This window comes from Sorex araneus, chromosome 5, assembly GCF_027595985.1.
Source record: "Sorex araneus isolate mSorAra2 chromosome 5, mSorAra2.pri, whole genome shotgun sequence".
NCBI classification, from domain to species: domain Eukaryota; kingdom Metazoa; phylum Chordata; class Mammalia; order Eulipotyphla; family Soricidae; genus Sorex; species Sorex araneus.
The window spans coordinates 209,735,101-209,752,777 of NC_073306.1; the positions used below are offsets into that span (position 1 = coordinate 209,735,101).

At 59.9% G+C, this 17,677-nt stretch overlaps 1 protein-coding gene across 2 annotated transcripts; it reads right to left on the reverse strand.

The window, feature by feature from the left end:
* On the reverse strand, positions 1-1,592 carry PIGY (phosphatidylinositol glycan anchor biosynthesis class Y). 2 transcript variants are annotated; one of them, XM_055139403.1, is made up of 2 exons: positions 1,524-1,592; positions 1-603 (listed from the first exon to the last, which is right to left on the reverse strand). In XM_055139403.1, exon 2 carries the CDS (start codon positions 477-479, stop codon positions 264-266), a length of 216 nt encoding a protein of 71 aa, XP_054995378.1. In that variant the 5' UTR covers positions 480-603; positions 1,524-1,592; the 3' UTR covers positions 1-263. The 2 variants fall into 2 exon arrangements, with proteins under 2 accessions (XP_054995378.1, XP_054995377.1); XM_055139402.1 differs by lacking the exon at positions 1,524-1,592 and adding an exon at positions 960-1,093.
* Between the last annotated feature and the right edge of the window lie 16,085 nt (positions 1,593-17,677).

Here is a 17,677-nt window from a genome sequence, read left to right on the forward strand (position 1 = left end):
TTTTGCTAGTACAGAAAATTGACTTTTTATTGTTCAGAAACACCGACACGAGTGTTTTCACCACACAGCTCCCTCGGGACTGTTGTCATTCCCCAGAAAGAACGGGCCCAAGGGTGTGACCGGGGTCCGACAAAACTGCAAATCGCGGGCATTTGGGGAGAATCGGAGTCATCGAGAAAGAGGCGGGCGCCCCGCCGACACCTCGCTGGCCGTCATCCCGGCCGCGGCCCCGCACCCCCGGGCTCCGGGGCGGCAGAGGGGCGTCAGTTGTGCCGGAAGAGCTTGATGCCCATCCAGGTCCAGAGGTGGAAGAAGACGTAGACGGGCACGGTGACGGGCAGCAGCAGGCTGTAGAAGCAGAGGCTGCCCGCGCGCGTGCAGCCCTGCGGGAAGTCCTCGTCCACCCAGGCCGCGTACAGCAGGCCGGCCAGGGACACGAGCGGGACCAGCACGGCCAGCGTGGGCAGCGACGGGCACATGGCCTAGGGCTGCGCGGGCCGCGTGCGCCGGGCGGCCTGCGGGAGCATGTTGGGGATGCCGTCCACCACGGGGTACGCGATGCCCAGCTCCTCGTTGACCAGCTCGTTGGTGGACGCCTCGTACCTGCGCGGGCGGGGGAGAGGGGCCTGTTAGGCAGGGGGCAGCTGATAGGGGGCCCGGCCTGCGTTCCGATGGGGGGGCCCGGCCTGCGCTCCGATGGGGGGGCCCGGCCTGCACTCCGATGGGGGGGCCCGGCCTGCGCTCCGATGGGGGGGCCCGGCCTGCGCTCCGATGGGGGACCCCGCCCTTGGCCACCCCGGGCCGCCGAGGCCCCTCCTGGGGCAAACGCAGGCCCGGCGCCCGGCGCGCCGGCGCGTCCCCCAGCAAGCTCTGGACAGGCCCGACCCCCCGGCCCCGGCCCCGCCCTACGCCCCTCCCCTCCCCTCCGCCTCGACCCCCGCCCGGCCCGGCCCGCTCACCGCAGCGGCTTCCGGGACAGCGGACACACCAGCAGCTGCAGCAGCGCCGGCTCCGGGCGCTCCCCGGGCTGCGCGCCCCCCGCACCGCCGGCGCCGCCCACGCCCCCCGCGCCCCCCGCACCGCCGGCGCCGCCTACGCCCCCCGCACCCCCCGCGCCGCCGGCGCCGCCTACGCCCCCCGCACCCCCCGCACCCCCCTCGCCGCCCGCGCCCCCCTCGCCGCCCGCGCCGCCGGCGGTCCCCGCGCCCCCTGCGCCCCTCGCGCCCCCCGCGCCCTGCAGCCCGCGGGACCGCAACGCCACCAGCCGCGCCCACGCCCGGCCCAGCATGGCCGCCCGAACCGGAACCGGAGCCGGAACCCGGCGCGCGCGGAACGCCGGCCCCGGGCCTGCCGCGCTCTTTGGTTCCGGGCCGCGCTCTCGGGCCCGGGCCCCGCGCTCCCTGGTTCCGGGCCGCGCGGGCCCAGCACAGCCGGTACCGGAACCGCGGGCCGGGCCCCCCCGCCACGCGCCGCCCTCACCCGGAGGCCCCGCGGGAGCGCGTCAGGCGCGGGGCTCGACCCACCTGGGGTACGTCCGGCCCGGACCCCGGCAAGCCCGCGCTCCCCGGCCCGAGCCCCGCCTCCCGCCCCCCCAGCCCCTCCCCTCCCCCTCCCTAGGCCCCTCCCCCGCCCTGCCCGCCCCCCAGCCCCTCCCCTCCCTAGGCCCCTCCCTCGCCCTGCCCGCCCCCCAGCCCCTCCCCTCCCTAGGCCCCTCCCCCGCCCTGCCCGCCCCCCCCATGCCCTCCCCTCCCCCTCCCCTCCCTCCTTCCTCTTCCCTCTCCCCTCCCTCCTCCTCTCCTTTCCTAACCTCTTCCCCAGAACCTCTTCCGTCCTCAGCGGAAGGCCATCACCAGTAGTCGAGTTCCCGAGGTGCTGAACGTTGACAGATCCTCTTCCTATCACCGAACTTCATGTCACATGTCAGGCTCTTGATACAAGTAGTGAAAAATAGAAGTTGCAGATACCGATACTGGGTTAAACTAAAGATTTCCCTCCACATCACGATGTATGATACTCTCTGTTTTGTTTGTTTGCTTTTTGGGTCACACCCGGCGATGCACAGGGGTCACTCCTGGCTCATGCACTCAGGAATGACTCCTGGTGGTGCTCAGGGGACCCTATGGGATGCTGGGAATCGAACCCGGGTCGGCCGTGTGCAAGGCAAACACCCTATACCCGCTGTGCTATCGCTCCAGCCCCCAACGTATGATATTCTTGAGGTTTGCAACATTGATACTGAAAGGTTATCAAAAATGCCCAAAAGGAGGGAGACAGAGACAGAGACAGAGAGAAGAAAGGCGCCTGCCATAGAGACAGGCCGGGTGTGTGTGTGTGGGGGGGGGGATGATGGGAGGGAACCTGGGCACGCTGGTGCTGGGACATGTGCCCTGCTGGAGGGACGGGTGCTGGAACACGGCGTGACTGGGACCCAACCAGCCACACCTCACAGTGATCAATAGGAAAGCTGAACTGCTCCTGCAGCAGCTCTCGCTGGTCGAGGACACAGTAACTTGGGCGGTACCGCGTCACTGCTGTGCAGGCATCTGCATCTCTGCACACGGTACCCAAGTCCCGGCGTCTTCCCTGGGGGCTGGGGAGAAGCCTCGTCTGCCCAAAGCCCACCAGGGTTTGACTCCCAGCACCCCAGATGGTCCCCAAGCCCACCAGTAGTGGTCCCGGAGTGCAGTGCCAGGAGTAAGTCCTGAGCACTGCTGGTGTGAGCCCCTCCACTTGTCCTTCCCGCCTCCCCGCCCCTCCTCCTCTGGCAGGCACGTTTCGGGAGTCTGCGTGATCTCTGCGTGATCTCTGCTGTTCGGCTTGGGACCCGCATGTTGGTGAGCACCAGAGAACTGCCTTGGACCTCCTAGCTTCACTCTGCACACTCAACCTCAATCCCTCCATGTCGTCACCAAAGGTGTCGCTTCATCCTGTTTGGCCGAGCAGCAGAGCCCGTTCTGTTGTCTGGCCATTTGCAGATGGTTCCGAGGTCAAACCCATTGTCCTGGTGATTGGGAATAAATGCTGCTGTGACCTCCTGTCCAAAGAGACTTCCAGAGGCTCCAGATCACCATCCTCATCCTCCTCCTCCTCCTCATCATCATCATCATCGCATTGATCATCATTTTCTCGAGCAGTCTCAGTAATGTCTCCATTCATCCTAGCCCTGAGATTTTAGCAGCCTCTCTCTACTCGTCCTTCCCAACAGTGCCGCATTGGAGGCTCTTTCAGGGTCAGGGGAATGAGACCCAGCTTGTTACTGGTTTTGGCATATGAATACGCCACAGGCAGCTTGCCAGGCTCTCCCATGTGGGCAGGAAACTCCTGGTAGTTTGCCAGCTTCTCCCAGAGGGAGAAGTAGGCTATAAGATATCGCTTCCAGGAGCTTGGTTTTAAGTCTCTGGATGTTGGCTATTGATGGGATTACACGGCGCCAGGGGCAGTCCCTGGGTGTGACTGCCTAGCTACTGGGAAATGGGGGATCTGGGTGGAAGAGGCCCAGTCCTGATCCGAGCAGGCTTGGAGATCTCAGCCCCGGGTCCCACACACCTGGGTTCCTCTGCTGATTCTTTCATGCATGAGACTCGTCCAAATGTGTGGAGAGGGGCCTTGAGCATGGCTGTGGCTGGGTTCTGGAGGTCTTTGGCTGCAGGGGCTCTGCTCGGGGCGGGGAGGGAAGCTGGAGCCCACCCCCTCCGAGGGGCCCTGGTGAAGACAGCCAGGCGTGGGGGCAAGAGACTCTGCAGAGGCTCCAGATACAGGCTTATAAGTTAGAGGCCGTGCACACTTCTTTACACTGGTTTAAGGAGCACCCAGAGTTTGCCCAGCGGCTGTGCTAGCTCAGGCTCCCCCCGTTCTCCTCGCCCAGGCGGGCTGTCCAGCCTTGGGTACAAAGTTCCCATCTCCCCGGCAAGCTCCTGCTTCCGCGTTCTCTCGGTCTCTTAGCCATCCGTTCTGTGTTAGTGCCTTTGATTTCTCGGGCAGACTTTGTCCTAGAAGTTATTTTAAATTCGTCGCCCCATTTCTTATCGTTGAGGTTGATTTCTCAGGAATCTTCTCGCTCGTTCAACCGCACGATTTAGCCCTTTTATGGCAAAAACAAAACAAAACAAAACACGTTATTTTGCCAGAGGGGACACGGCTTTACCTTTCTCCAATCTGGCTCTGGCAGCCCTGCAGGGCGAGGGCTGAGCTGCTCAGAGGGGTCACTCTGGGTGGGCAGGACCAGCCTGTGTAGAACAAAGTCCATCGCTGCCCCTGCTCTCTCCTCACCAGCCCTGGTCTGTCTGAGCTCAGCACCCGGGGTCCAGCGTCACTGACCCTGGTATCTCACCCTGAGATCAGATTTTGCTGGATTTGGGGGTGGGGGGCTACACCGATCAGTGCTCAGGGTTTGCTCCCGGCTCTGTGCTCCTGGCATTCCCGGGACCATATGGAGTGCCAGGGGTGGAACTTGGCTCAGGCAGCTGCAAGGCAAGTACCTACCCGCTATTCTCTCCCTCTCCCGGGCTGCGATTTTCCTGCATTTCTAAGGGAGCGAAGGGGCCGCCACCGGCCATGCTGAGTACATCAATACCTGCTGGGTCAGGGGCCAGAGAGACGGAGCCAGGGGTAGGGCACAGAGCTGACCCCAGTCCGGTCCCCAGCACCCTGCACGGTCCCCCGAGCCCCGCCAGGAGTAGTTCCTGAGCACCGAGACAGGGTGAGCCCTGAGCACCTCCAGGCATAGCCCCCAGGCGAGACTAAACTGGGCTTAGGGTGTGGCTGCCCCTCCCCCCGCAGGTAAGCCCAGGACGCAGCCCGCGGCTGGGAAGGGGCTCTCCCTCCTGAAGCCAGGCGAGAGCTCTGCCTCTATGCTGTCTGCTACAACCACTGGGGCTTTACTAGGGGGCTTGCTTTGGGGGCCTGCCACACCGGGCAGTGCTCAGGAATCACTCCTGGTGGTGCCGGGGGGGACCATATGGGATGCCGGGGATCGAACTCGGGTTGGCCGCGTGCAAGGCAGACGCCCTCCCCGCTGTGCTGTCGCTCTGGCCGAAACCACTGGGGTTGCATGCCCGATCAGGGCGGCCCCTGGGCTGCTCCGTGGGTTCTTCTTTCCTATCAAGGAGCAAACTGGGCCCTGGAGACAGGAGCCCCCGAGGCCCTGACCCGGGCAAGCACCGACGTTGGCAGCTCTCAGTAGCCCACGCCTCGAGGCAGGACTTCCTAGATCAGCAGGAGGCAGAGGAGAGATGTGGCTGCCAGGGTCTGAGTTACAGGATGGCTGGCGCTCCAAGTCTGTCCGTGACCCACTGGCAGGGGAAGGGAAGGACCCGCCGAAAGACCAGGAGGCTCGAGTGCTCCTTCTCCACTTGGTCTGACATTTGTGCGGCCCTGGTTGTGGCCAGACCCTCCTTTCCCTGTTCCCGCCAGCAGATGGACTGTCGACCAGCCGTCTTCTGAGCGACCTGAGCACTGAGCCAGGAGCAGTTGCCAGCCCCTCTGGATATGGCCCAAACTTTAAAACTACAAGTAGATTGATATTCTCTGGTGTGAGCTGATGCGAGTTCCATGAAGTATAGAATCTGTTTCTGGTTGCTTTGCCCTGGTACATTCATGCTAGCTTTAAAATCACTTGTATCACTTGTCGTCCCGTTGATCTTCGATTTGCTCGAGCGGGTTCCAGTAACATCTCCATTTGTCCCTGTCGCATGCTAGTGCAGCCCAATGATATTTGCTTGCTCCAGGAACAGGAAGAGCCTCAAATCGTTCATTCAGGGATTTGATGAAGAAGTCTGACCATCTAGTTGGTGGGCGGCCACTCGGTCTTCTGACGTCCCGTGGAATCCAGTCAGTAACAGCTCTAGTCCAGCGGTCATCTCTGAATTGCATTACATGACTGGCCCATCTGATTTTTGATGCCTTGGCAAACGAGACAGCGTCCCTGATTCTTGACTGTCAACGGAGGTCAGAACTCCAGATTCCTTCTCTCACTTGAGTGAGACATGATATTCCCAGCATAGCTCTTTTGATTCCTCTTTGGGATACCCGAATAGTGTTCTAATCCTGTTTGCGTAGGGCCCAGGTCTCTGAGGCATATGTTAGTGCAGGAAGAACGGTGGAATAGAAAAGATGTGCCCAGAGTCGGAGGTTCTTCATTCTCTTAACCACTTCTTCGACGCTCTTGAAGGCATTCCACACTGCTCTCTTCCTCCTGTGCAGTTCTGGCGCCAAGTCATTCCTCATGTTGATTTCTCGACCCAATACACATAGCTGCTGCATTCGGAGATGCTCGTTCCATTGAGAGCAAATGGAGCTTCAGGGACCAGTTCGTTTTTCATGAACATCGTCTTGTTGAGTCTCAGCTGCAATCTGACCTTTCCACACTCATGGTCGAAGTCGGCCAGCATTTGTGCCACTTGGCTAATGTTTGGTGTTATGTGAACGATGTCATCAGCGAATCGGAGGTGGTGTAACTGCCGACCGTCTATCTTCACTCCCATTCCTTCCCATTCCAGTCGTCGCATGATGTTCTCGAGGGTGGCACTTGAAGAGTTTCGGTGAAATGGTATCACCCTGCCGCACCCCTCTCTTTACGTCAATGATCACTTCCTTCTAGAATGGTGAGATCCTGGTGGTGAATCCACAATACAGCTCTCGGAGGATTTTGATATACTGAGTTTGAACGCCCTGTTTGGCCAAGGCTTCAATGACCGCCTCAGTCTCAACAGAATCGAAGGCCTTCTTTAAGTCCATGAACGTTAGACAGAGCAGCATCTCTTGCGAAACTCCAATGAGTTTGGTCACTGTGTGGATATGGTCTATCGTGCTGAATCCCCTTCGGAACCCAGCTTGCTCGCATGGTTGTCCTTCGTCTAGTGTTCTGCCTATTCTATTCAGGATGACACGAGTGAACAACTTGTAGACGACAGACAGCAGGCAGATTGGGCGATAGTTGCCGATGTTGTGGATGTCTCCCTTCTTGTATAACAGAACAGTCCTACTGGTTTTCCACTGAGACGGAAGCTTGCATTCAGACCGGTATTGATGAATGAGTACTGGCGGCAGACTCTTCAGGTGTTCAGGTCTGACCTTGTCCAGACCAGGTGCTGTACGCGTCTCTTTATTCTATACTCTTTGGTCACAAATGATCAGAAGATTTATAGATGCTAAAATCACGGGTAGTTGTACTAAGCCGAAAATTCTTGTCTGGCTCGATAAGTCTTTAAAAGGTGATGAAAAGGTCTGATCGCCAAGCTCCTTTTTTCCACGGAAAAACCTCTTACTTACAGTGAGAACTTCCCGTGACTGCAAAGTGAGACTCAAACACCGCCGCTCAGCCTGGGGCGGGGAATTGCCCTCTTACTTTCACTTTATTTGCTACTAGCCAGCGAAGGAAATGAAATTTCCTGCGGTAGTTAGTTGATCCTTCGGGTGCAGGAGAGGCAGGAACTGTCGGGAGTCTATTTTGCAGTGCCCTACGGGGGATGGAGCTTCTGCTAACACTGGGGGCTCTCAAGGAGGGGCACGGCGGGGTGGGGGAGGCAGGGCCTCGGTCCCATGGCAAAGGGACAGGAGACATGCTTAGGTCCCCGGCATCAGCACCCGCCTCAGCTTACCTGGGTGCCAGATCTTTATCAGCTGGGTCTTCTAACGAGGTATAAATAAATTAGTTTCGGTTTGTGCTCGCGTGGCAGGTTCGAAGAAGCAGATCCGTTTACTCTCGCTGATACTTTGCCACTGGGGACGGAGGGAGAGGAGTCGCCAAGCACTGCAAACACCTTGAACTCCCAGCGCCAAGAATCTACATCCGGTATCTAAGGAGCATCTGCATGTGTGCATGTTGTCCAAAGCATGTGAACATTAAGTGGTAAACGTGGAAATGTTCCTAAATATTCCTCGGTGATTACGGACGACGACTCGCCTGTAGCTAGCTTATCGAGTGATTCTAGGCAACAGTGCAACAGCGGAACGGAAAATTAGTCCTTGTATTTGTGGTCGGCATCTCTGTGGGCTTTCCCCTCACAGAGCCTGGGCACCCGAGGTGGGCTTTGGGCTGAGGAGCCCCCCTCCCCTCGACTTAAACCTCCTACCTGCACCCTCTCCTTCTGAAACAGGACAGTAGCAGACACGGCCTGGTTACTGTTGTTGAGAGGGTGACGGAAAGTAATACAAGGTAAGGAGTTTGCACGAGGGCTGGCACAGGACACACATTTGAATAATGTCATCTCCGGCGAAATTAACGTGCAGATTGAGAGAAGTTCAAATGAAAGGCACAGTGTCCTCCTGGGAAGTTTTATTGTATTTTGCTATTTTATTTTATTATCTTTTGGCTTTTTGAGCCACACCCAGCGATGCTCAGGAGTTCCTCCTGGCTCTGCACTCAGGGATTACTCCTGGTGGTGTTTGGGGGACCATATGGGATGCCGGGGGTCGAACCCGGGTCGGCCGTGTGCAAGGCAAATGCCCTCCCCGCTGTGCTATCACTCCACCCCCCGCCCCGGGAAGTTTCATTTTAACAGACGTGGAATTTTATAGTTTTCAATGTGTGCTGTGTTGAAACAAAACGCCCGGGCACGTCTAATAAATCCAAAATCTTCAGACAGGGGCTAAAGAGATATTCCAAGGGTGGAGCTGCTTGCTGGCCCGTGGGCAGCCTTCATAGTCCCCCCCCCCACCACACTCATGGGCCCCCGAGTGCAGAGCCAAGAGCCGGGAGTGGTCCTGAGCACCACCAGGTGTGGCCGAGCCCTCTCCTTCCCTCCCCTGCTTAAAAATAAAATCCTTCCTGCCGCACAGCGCCTAGGACATAGGCCTAATCAAGTCCCTTCAATACTAAGGGGTGGGGGCTGGGGGGAGGCATTCTAACCCGGGGCATCCAACCTCTCCTCTAGAGAGAATTTATAACCACGTCACCACTAGGTGGCAGCATTCACTGTTGGGCCGAACTTGGTTTGTCCCTCTCTTTCCCAGGTAAAATTAATGTTTTTTGATGGCCACTTCCTACCTGTATTGCAAACCATAACACCCAAGAGGAGAGAGAGAGTAAGAGGGAATGCGCCTGCCACGGAGGCGGGGCGGGGGGTGGCGGGATGCAGGGAACAGTGGTGGTGGGGATGGGCACTGGTGGAGGGAGGGTGCTCCATCGTTGCATGACTGAAACGTAAGCACGAAGTATGTAAGTCTGTAACTGTATCTCATGGGGATTCATTAAAAAAGATTTTAAAAAATAGTAAAACTGTTAGCAAAAAAAAATTAATGTTTTCGTTCCTTTACTTTGCTTTAGGACCACTCCTGGTAGTGCTCAGGGCTTACTCCTTGCTCTGTGCTCAGAGAACACTCCAGCCAGTGCTCGGTGAGCCACACGTGGGGCCGGGAATTGAACCCAGATCTGTGATGAGCAAGGCAGACTCCCGCCCCGCTGGGCTGTCAGCCCCTCTGAGACTGTTGGCTTTCATTTTTCCCAGGTTCTTTCATTTTATAGCATTTATTTAAAAGACAAAGTCACAACATGCTTGATAATAAGTTACAGAGGTGATGAGCTTATTAAAGGAAAGATTTGGGGCTGGAGAAATGGCCCAGGGGTCAAGGTGCTTCCCCGGCACTCAGCTCACCTGGGCTCAATGCTCAGCACTGCTTAGGGTCCCCTGTCCCCGAGAACAAGTCAGCAGTGAGCCCTGAGCATCGATGGGCTTCTCCGCCTCCCCTAGCCCCCGCGGTGAAATTTAAAATCAAGCAGATAAATTGGCAACATATATTAAAATACTCCATAACAGGGCTGGAGCGATAGCACAGCGGGTAGGGTGTTTGCCTTGCACGCGGCCGACCCGGGTTCAAATCCCAGTATCCCATATGGTCCCCCGAGCACCGCCAGGAGTAATTCCTGAGTACATGAGCCAGGAGTGACCCCTGCGCATTGTCAGGTGTGACCCAAAAAGCAAAAATAAATAAATAAATAAATAAATAAAATACTCCATAAGAGAAAATGCAGTTGATCAATAATCACAAAAATTCATCTTTAGGGACCGAAGTGACTGTATCGTGGGTAGGGTGCTTGCCTTACACGCAGCCACCCTGGGTTCAAGCCCCAACACCCCATACGGTCGCCCAGCCCCGCCAGGAGTGATCCCTGAGCACAGAGCCGAGAGCAAGTCCTGAGCACTGTTAGTCAGGTGTGGCCGTGAAACAAACAAAAAAGGCAAAATTGTCTTTCACAGGAGAGTGATGCCAGTTTTAAGCACCAGAGAAGCTTGCGTGTGTCAGGCAGCAAACTAGTCCACTCTTCGTCACAGCATCCTCTGCGCGGCACGTTCACTGAGCTCTTCAGCCCGCCCGGGTACTGTCTGGGTGAGAGGGGGCCAGAGAAACAGGGTGGGACTTAACGAGGACCGACCGGCACGCGCAGGGGAGCAACTGCACACGCCACTGCCAGCTGCAGACCCAGAGCGCCGGGGTGGGCTCAGAGACCCAGGGGGCGCCAGCGCCACCCGGGGCGTGGCCCCTCACCGGCGGGCCGGCCCAGGAGCCAGCAGGAAGCAAAAGGGGCTGAGCACCCGAGTCTGCGCTCTGCACCCAGCAGGCCCGAGTGCTGGGAGCTTGGCTCGGGCGGGATCCTGAGGCTCACAGCACGGCGAGCAAAGGCGGGTGCGCGCTTTCCAGGGAGGCTCGGGTGTCCCCAGCAGACGGGCCTGGGCCCGGGAGGAGAGGACCTGCCCGGGGCGGCTTAGGGGAGAGGCGGAGCCTGCAGCTCTGGTCGAACAAGCCCGTCTGCCGCGGCACGAGAGTTTCACGGGTCTGAGAACACTTTTCTGCCCCCACCTGCTCCTCCCCTGCCCTCCCCTCCTCTCCCTCCCCCTGCCATATATGTCTGGGCACTGAGCACCGGCTGTGACGGTCTCACACACACACTCTCACACACGCACACACACACTCTCACACACGCACACACACACTCTCACACACGCTCACACACACATGCTCACACACTCACACACACATGCACACACACACTCACACATGCTCACACACTTGCACACACAAGCACACACACTCACACATGCTCACACACACATGCTCACAAGCTCACACACATACTCTCTCATACACACGCTCACACTCACACACATGCACACACACGCGCACACACACTCACACATGCTCACACACTCAAACACACTCTCTCACAAACACGCTCACACACACGCTCACAGGCTCATACACTCACACACACATGCACACACAAGCACACACACACTCACACATGCACACACACTCACACACGCTCACACACACACATGCTCACATGCTCACACACACACACACTGTATCTCTCTCATACCTACACACACACACACACACACACACACACACACACACGCTCACACACTCGTCTGCAGTGCTTCCAGGCTCGGCTGCAGTGCCCCCGCAGGAAGTCACACACTTTCTGGGATGCAGCCGCCGTGGGGGAGGGGCCTGGCTCTCTGCAGCCTCGTCTCCCGGTTCCTGAAGGGTCTTACTCGCCTCTGCAGCGACGTGACCTGCACCCAGAGAGCTTTCGCATAAGCGCACGGTTGAAAGCGAGACACAAAGGGAGGTGGGACCTGAGCACTGGGGTGTGTGTGTGGGGGGGGGGGCGTCGGGGGCTGGGCCACCCGCGGCACCGCTCGGGGACCGGATGCAGGGACCAAACTGGGCCCCGCAGGTGTGGGCAAGAGTCTCGCCCGCCGTGCCACCACCCTGGGCCTGGGCACGTTTCTTCAGCTCCGGCCCCAGGGCCGGGAGTAGCCTCAGGGCCGGGCACATGCTGGGCCGAGGGCGCCTGGGTGTGACCCCCACCCCACGGGGCGGCCCCAGCCCAGAAGTAAGTAAAACAGAGCAGAGCTCGGCCCCCGTTCCCAGCGTTTGGGTGCCTGCTTCCCCGGCTGCCTGTGTGGCACGTTCAGCTGACCCGAGGCCAGCACTGGACGGCCGGGTGGTCCGCAGGGCCCCCCCCACCACCCCCTCGGGCGGCACGGCCGGGGCTACAGCCCGACGCTTCTCCCACCCGGACTGACCTCCGGGCCCTGGGCAACGATACCGAAGTGCGGGCTCTGGCAGCGGGGAGAGTTTCCCCTGGTCACATGATCTCCTTGCCCCGGTGCCCGGGGTACCGGGTCCCGCCTGCGCCCAGGGCTCGCGGCCCCGCCCACACCTGCAGTTTCCTTGCGGTGGCCAAAGTGTCTCCTTAGACTGAAGAGGCAACTGGGGGCAAACACCGAGGGGGGCGTGGCTGCCAGTGGAGGGGACGTCCGTCGCCCCGCCCCAGCCGAGCACTGGAGGGAGAGCAGAGGCTGAGCCCGGATGCGGTTGGCAGTGATGCCACCAGCTGTGCCAGCTCAGTGAGGGGTCCCAGGGAGGCCCCGAGCGGTTCCCCATGCCACCTGCCGCACCCCCAGATTCCGGAGTCGCAAGTGCCCTGGCCCGGGGCCTTCCCGCCCGCAGTGGGGTCTGTACCCCTGATACGGGGGGAGTGGCGGTTCCCTGAGAACTGAGCGGCTTTGGCAACCCCCTGGGGCCCGAGGAGGGGTGGGGGGCTCGCAGTTGGGGGTCTCTCGGGCCGTGCCAGCCTGGCTCTGGGCCTGAGCCCGCCTGCGGGGCCGGGGCAGCTCTGGGTTCGAGTGACGCGCGGGGGGGTCTCCCAGGCTTGTATTGGGAGGGGGCTGGGGGCTCTGTGTCGTTCCTCGAGCCACAAGCCTCAGCCTTGGGGACGAGGCCCCGGAGCAGACGCTCCCGTCACTCCCGTTGGCCGGTTCTCTCCCAGGGCTCCCTCCTCCCGACTGGAGTCACTCGCACCCACGGCCCCCTCCTCACGTCTTGCCCCAGGCTCCGGCCCTGCCTCCATCTGCACCGGGGCCTCCTGCTCACCCCTCCTGACCCGCCAAACTGGCTTCCAGTGTGAGCACTGGGACCCCGCCGAGAGGCTTGGCTTGAAATGGAATTTCCAAACACAACGAGTTTGTTGTTGTTGTTGATTTCTTTTCTTTTTGGGTCATACCTGGCGATGCACAGGGGTTACTCCTGGCTCTGCACTCAGGAATCACTCCTGGAGGTGCTCGGGGGACCATATGGGATGCTGGGAATCGAACCCGGGTCGGCCGCATGCAAGGCAAACGCCCTCCCCGCTGTGCTATCGCTCCAGCCCCGAATTGTTTTTAAGTTTAGTAAAATTGAGTGAAATCCCAGAGTTCCTACTCATTCTCCAGCAAACAGACCCCCACTCACCAGAGGGCGACGTCCGTTAGCACCGGGAAACGCCTGCCGCGGCCGCCCCACGCTCCTCCTCCCACCAGTGTCCTCACCGGTCTGTTACAGTCTCTGGGGTTCGAGTATATGCTCAGTGGCACCAGTGTGCCTCATAGATCGGACAGAATAATTCAGCTCCTCCAAAGCTCCTGTTTCCACGATTTATCCCTTTCTTCTTCACAGGCAGAGCCTCTTGCCCGCACGCCTGGCTGTCTTCCCGGGGGGCCTACTCCGAGGGGGTGGGCTCCAGCTTCCCTCCCCACCCCGAGCAGAGCTCTCGGCGGCTAAAGACCTCTGGAACCCAGCCACAGCCATGCTCAAAGCCCCTGTCCACATGTTCGGACAAGCCTCACGCAGGAAGGAACCGGCAGAGGAACCCAGGTGTGTGGGACCCGGGGCTGAGACCTCCAAGGCTGCTCGGATTGGGACTGAGCCTCCTCCGTCCAGATTCCCCATCTCCCAGTAGCTAGGCAGTCACACCCAGGGACTGCCCCCAGCGCGGTATAATCCTGTCAACCGCCAGCATCCAGAGACTTAAAAGCCAGCTCCTGGAACCTTCTCCCTCTGGGTGAACCTGGCAAACTGAGGGTTTCCTGCCCACATGGGAGAGCCTGGCAAGCCCCCTGTGGTGTATTCATATGCCAAAACCAGTAACAAGCTGGATCTCATTCCCCTGACCCTGAAAGAGCCTCCAATGTGGCAGTGTCGGGAAGGACGAGTAGAGAGAGGCTGCTAAAATCTCAGGGATAGGACGAATGGAGACGGTACGACGTGACTTGAGAAATTCGACGATCAACGGGATGATGATGATGATGATTCTTCATAAGTCCAGATTTCTGCGGGGAGAGGGGAGGCATACCCACAGTGCTCAGGAATTACTCCTGGCTCTCTGCCCGGGAACCATCCCGGGTGGGCTCAGGAGAGCACGTGTGGACTCAGGGGTTAAGCCTGCGCAGGCTGCGAGCAAGGCAAGGGCCCTACCCACTCGACCATCTCTCCAGCCCAAAGAGTTCTATTAAAACAACAACAAAAACACCTAAGAAAATCCCGAGTAACCGATATCTGTTCCCCAAACCCATTCCTTAGCCTTGTGGTCACAAGATTTCCCTCCTTCGATGCTGAACTGCTTCAAAGCTGTGGGCACAACAGGAAGCTGCACCTTAGCTAAGTAGGTCTTCTTAGGAGTTTGATTTTAGGATTTTTGTTGCCCACATAATAGTTTCTATCGTATTCAATTCTGTCCTATATATATTTTATTCTAGGAATGGGAATTTAGTCAACAGGCTCTGAGCGTGGTAAGGCACTGTGATTGCCAAGTGTTGTCTGGGATCCCCTAGCTCTTACCCACGACTCACACAAATGACAGACTTTCACCTACCGCGGACATGGAAATTAGAAAAAAAAACCACAAAAAATAAATAAATAAAAATAAAAGCTGGTGCCAAGGTCACTCTGACTAACAAGAGGAAAATAACAACCACAGACTCAGCCCTGCCCAGCTCAGCGGGTCTGACCCGGTCTCGGCAGCTGTCCCCGGGCTGATGGTGAGTGGCTGCCCCCGTGAGGGCAGGAAGCACCGGCCGGGCGCTTGCTCACTTATTTCACACATCAGGAGTGAATTTTCCCCTCCGAGCTCTTTTTTTTTTTTTTGCCCAGGGGACCCTATGGGATGTTGAGAATCGAACCCGGGTCAGCCGCGTGCAGGGCAAACACCCTGCCCCAGCCCCCCGCCCCCTCCAAGCTTTTAGAGGGCTGTTACAAAATGAAAGAATGCAAATATGTCTCGTTGTTGCCATCCGGCGGGAAGGTGGCAGGGCGTCCTGTTCTCTGATCCATTTTCTGGTTTTAATTAACAAATGGGAGCCGGGAGCGGAGTGACCTACTTCGCTGTGCCTCGCTTTCTCTGCGGCCGCTCAGCCAGTCAGATGGCCCACCGGTGTGAGCCGCCCGGAGCGTCCGAGCCCACGGGCATGGGGCCCGGCCAAGGCGCAGGGCACAGCGTCCCGGGGGGACCCTCCCCCCGACCCTCCCTGCTCCCGGAGCTACTGCCCATCCCGGACTCGCCCATCCTGAGCGCGTTTCCCTCTCACACCAGCCACGGCCACTTCAGAGCTGCGTACCCTCACCCGCCCGCTGCCCGGAATCCCTCCCGCACGCGTGTCCAGTGGGACGACAGGTCACCTGGGAAGACCCAGTGCCGTGTGAGAGTGACCGTCCCTTCATTCACGTTCCCGTCCCGCTTTCCTGTCGACGGGGATCAACACAGCTGGGTTGTGTTGTCGGACCCCGCGGTCACGGTGCTTGCTGGGGGTGGGGGGGTCACGCGCCTTCTGCTGTGGTGCTCCCCCATACCCGCTGTGGTGCTCCCCATACCCGCTTGGTGCCGGGGAAGCCTCTGCCGCAGCAGTGGGGCCCCTGGGACTTACCACAAAACCGGCTTCACTCCTGCGCGTGCATGTGGTCGAGTGTCGGTGGGAGTTAGCAGGGCTGGGGCTGCAGTGCGGTGCCAAGGGCGTTTGCCCCGAACACAGCCAGCCCAGGTTCAGTCCCTGCATCCCATCCCTGAGCACTGCCAGGAGTGAGCCCTGAGCACAGAGCCAGGAGTAAGCCCTGTGGACTCATTCCTTACCCACTTCTCCACGGGCCGGAGCCATAGCACAGCGGGTAGGGCGTTTGCCTTGCATGTGGCCGACCCGGGTTCGATTCCCGGCATCCCATAGGGTCCCCTGAGCACCGCCAGGAGTGATTCCTGAGTGCAGAGCCAGGAGTAACCCCTGAGCATCGCCGGGTGTGACCCAAAATGAAAAACAAAAAAACAAAAACCAGGAGTAAGCGCTGAGCCCGTGTGGCCCCAAACCAAAACTGGTTCCATCAACCAATCAATACCCGCCCTCCTTCGTCCCTTGAGTCCTTCCCTCGCCCCCCCTCGGCGGCGTCCCCCCTGCCCGGCTCAGTCCTGCATCTGAGACCCCGAGTCTGCCTGGAACCTGAGCCGCGCAGTCGCAGATGGGACCCCCTCTGCGTCCGAGGTCGCTCGTTCCGCAGCCCCGAGGTCCTGCAGGGTCTCTGCTGGCTCCGCCCCCGACTGTCCCCCGGCGCCCAGAGGCCCAGTGTCCCCACAGAGCTCCTGGGGCCCCCGCCCGACTGACACTGTGGCCACCTCTCCTCCCTGGGCTCCCCTGGGTCTCCCGCCCACGGCCGTGTCCCAGGGCCACCTCTGCCGCCTTCCTCCTGGCACAGGCCCAGGCCGGGCGCAGAGCAGGGCACAGGCCCCTGGGTAAGAGCCGCTGTCACTGTCCTCTGACTGACACCCTCCTGAGGCCAGCGCTAGAGGGACTGATCAAAAGCTCCCGACTGTGTTAACCAACGCCCTCCCCGCCCTTCCCCACTCACAGGACCCCCCAACGCCCTCCCCGCCCTTCCCCCCTCACAGGACCCCCCAACACCCTCCCTGCCCTTCTCCCCCTCACAGGACCCCCCAACACCCTCCCCACCCTCCCCCCCTCACAGGACCCCCCAACGCCCTCCCAGCCCTTCCCCCCCTCACAGGACCCCCAACGCCCTCCCCGCCCTTCTCCCCCTCACAGGACCCCCCAACGCCCTCCCCGCCCTTCCCCCTCACAGGACCCCCCAACGCCCTCCCCGCCCTTCCCCCCCTCACAGGACCCCCAACGCCCTCCCCGCCCTTCTCCCCCTCACAGGACCCCCAAATGCCCTCCCCTCCCTTCTCCCCGTCACAGGACCCCCCAACACCCTCCCCGCCCTTCTCCCCCCGACAGGACCCCCCACCCTTCCGTGTTTTGGCAACGCCAGGCCCCAGCTCCCAGCCGCACTCTGCCAACACGGGCCGCTCTGGCCGTGAGCCACCCCGGGCCCTGCAGCTGCAGATCCCACTCATAGGTGGGCCCTGCGGGGACCCCGTCTGGGGGCAGCAGGGGGCCGGGGACAGTGAGGTGGAAGGACGGGCGCAGGGCTGAGTTGGTGGCAGGGGGGTCGGGGTCCCAGGTACCGGGGGGTGGCGGGTGCCGTGCTGAAATTAGGCCATGGGAGACCACCGTGTTGGGAGTCGCAGGACCTCAATCCAGAAAACAATTTTTTTTTTCTTTTTGGGTCACACCCGGCGATGCACAGGGGTTACTCCTGGCTCTGCACTCAGGAATTACCCCCGACGGTGCTCAGAGGACCCTATGGGATGCTGGGAATCGAACCCGGGTCGGCCGGGTGCAAGGCAAGCGCCCTCCCCGCTGTGCTATCACTCCAGCCCCCCAGAAAACAAATTTTAAAACACACTTTTTAAAAAGTCACCGGCACGGGGGCCCAGAGCAGTGGCCCGGCAGGGTGGGGGTGGGGGGAGAGGGCTCTTGCATGTGGCTGAGCTGGGTCCCGTCAGATATGGTCCTCTGAGCCTGCGGGAGTG

Coding starts and splice junctions, on each gene's coding strand:
- PIGY (XM_055139403.1), bottom strand. CDS start 479: ATGTGCCCGTCGCTGCCCACGCTGGCCGTGCTGGTCCCGCTCGTGTCC.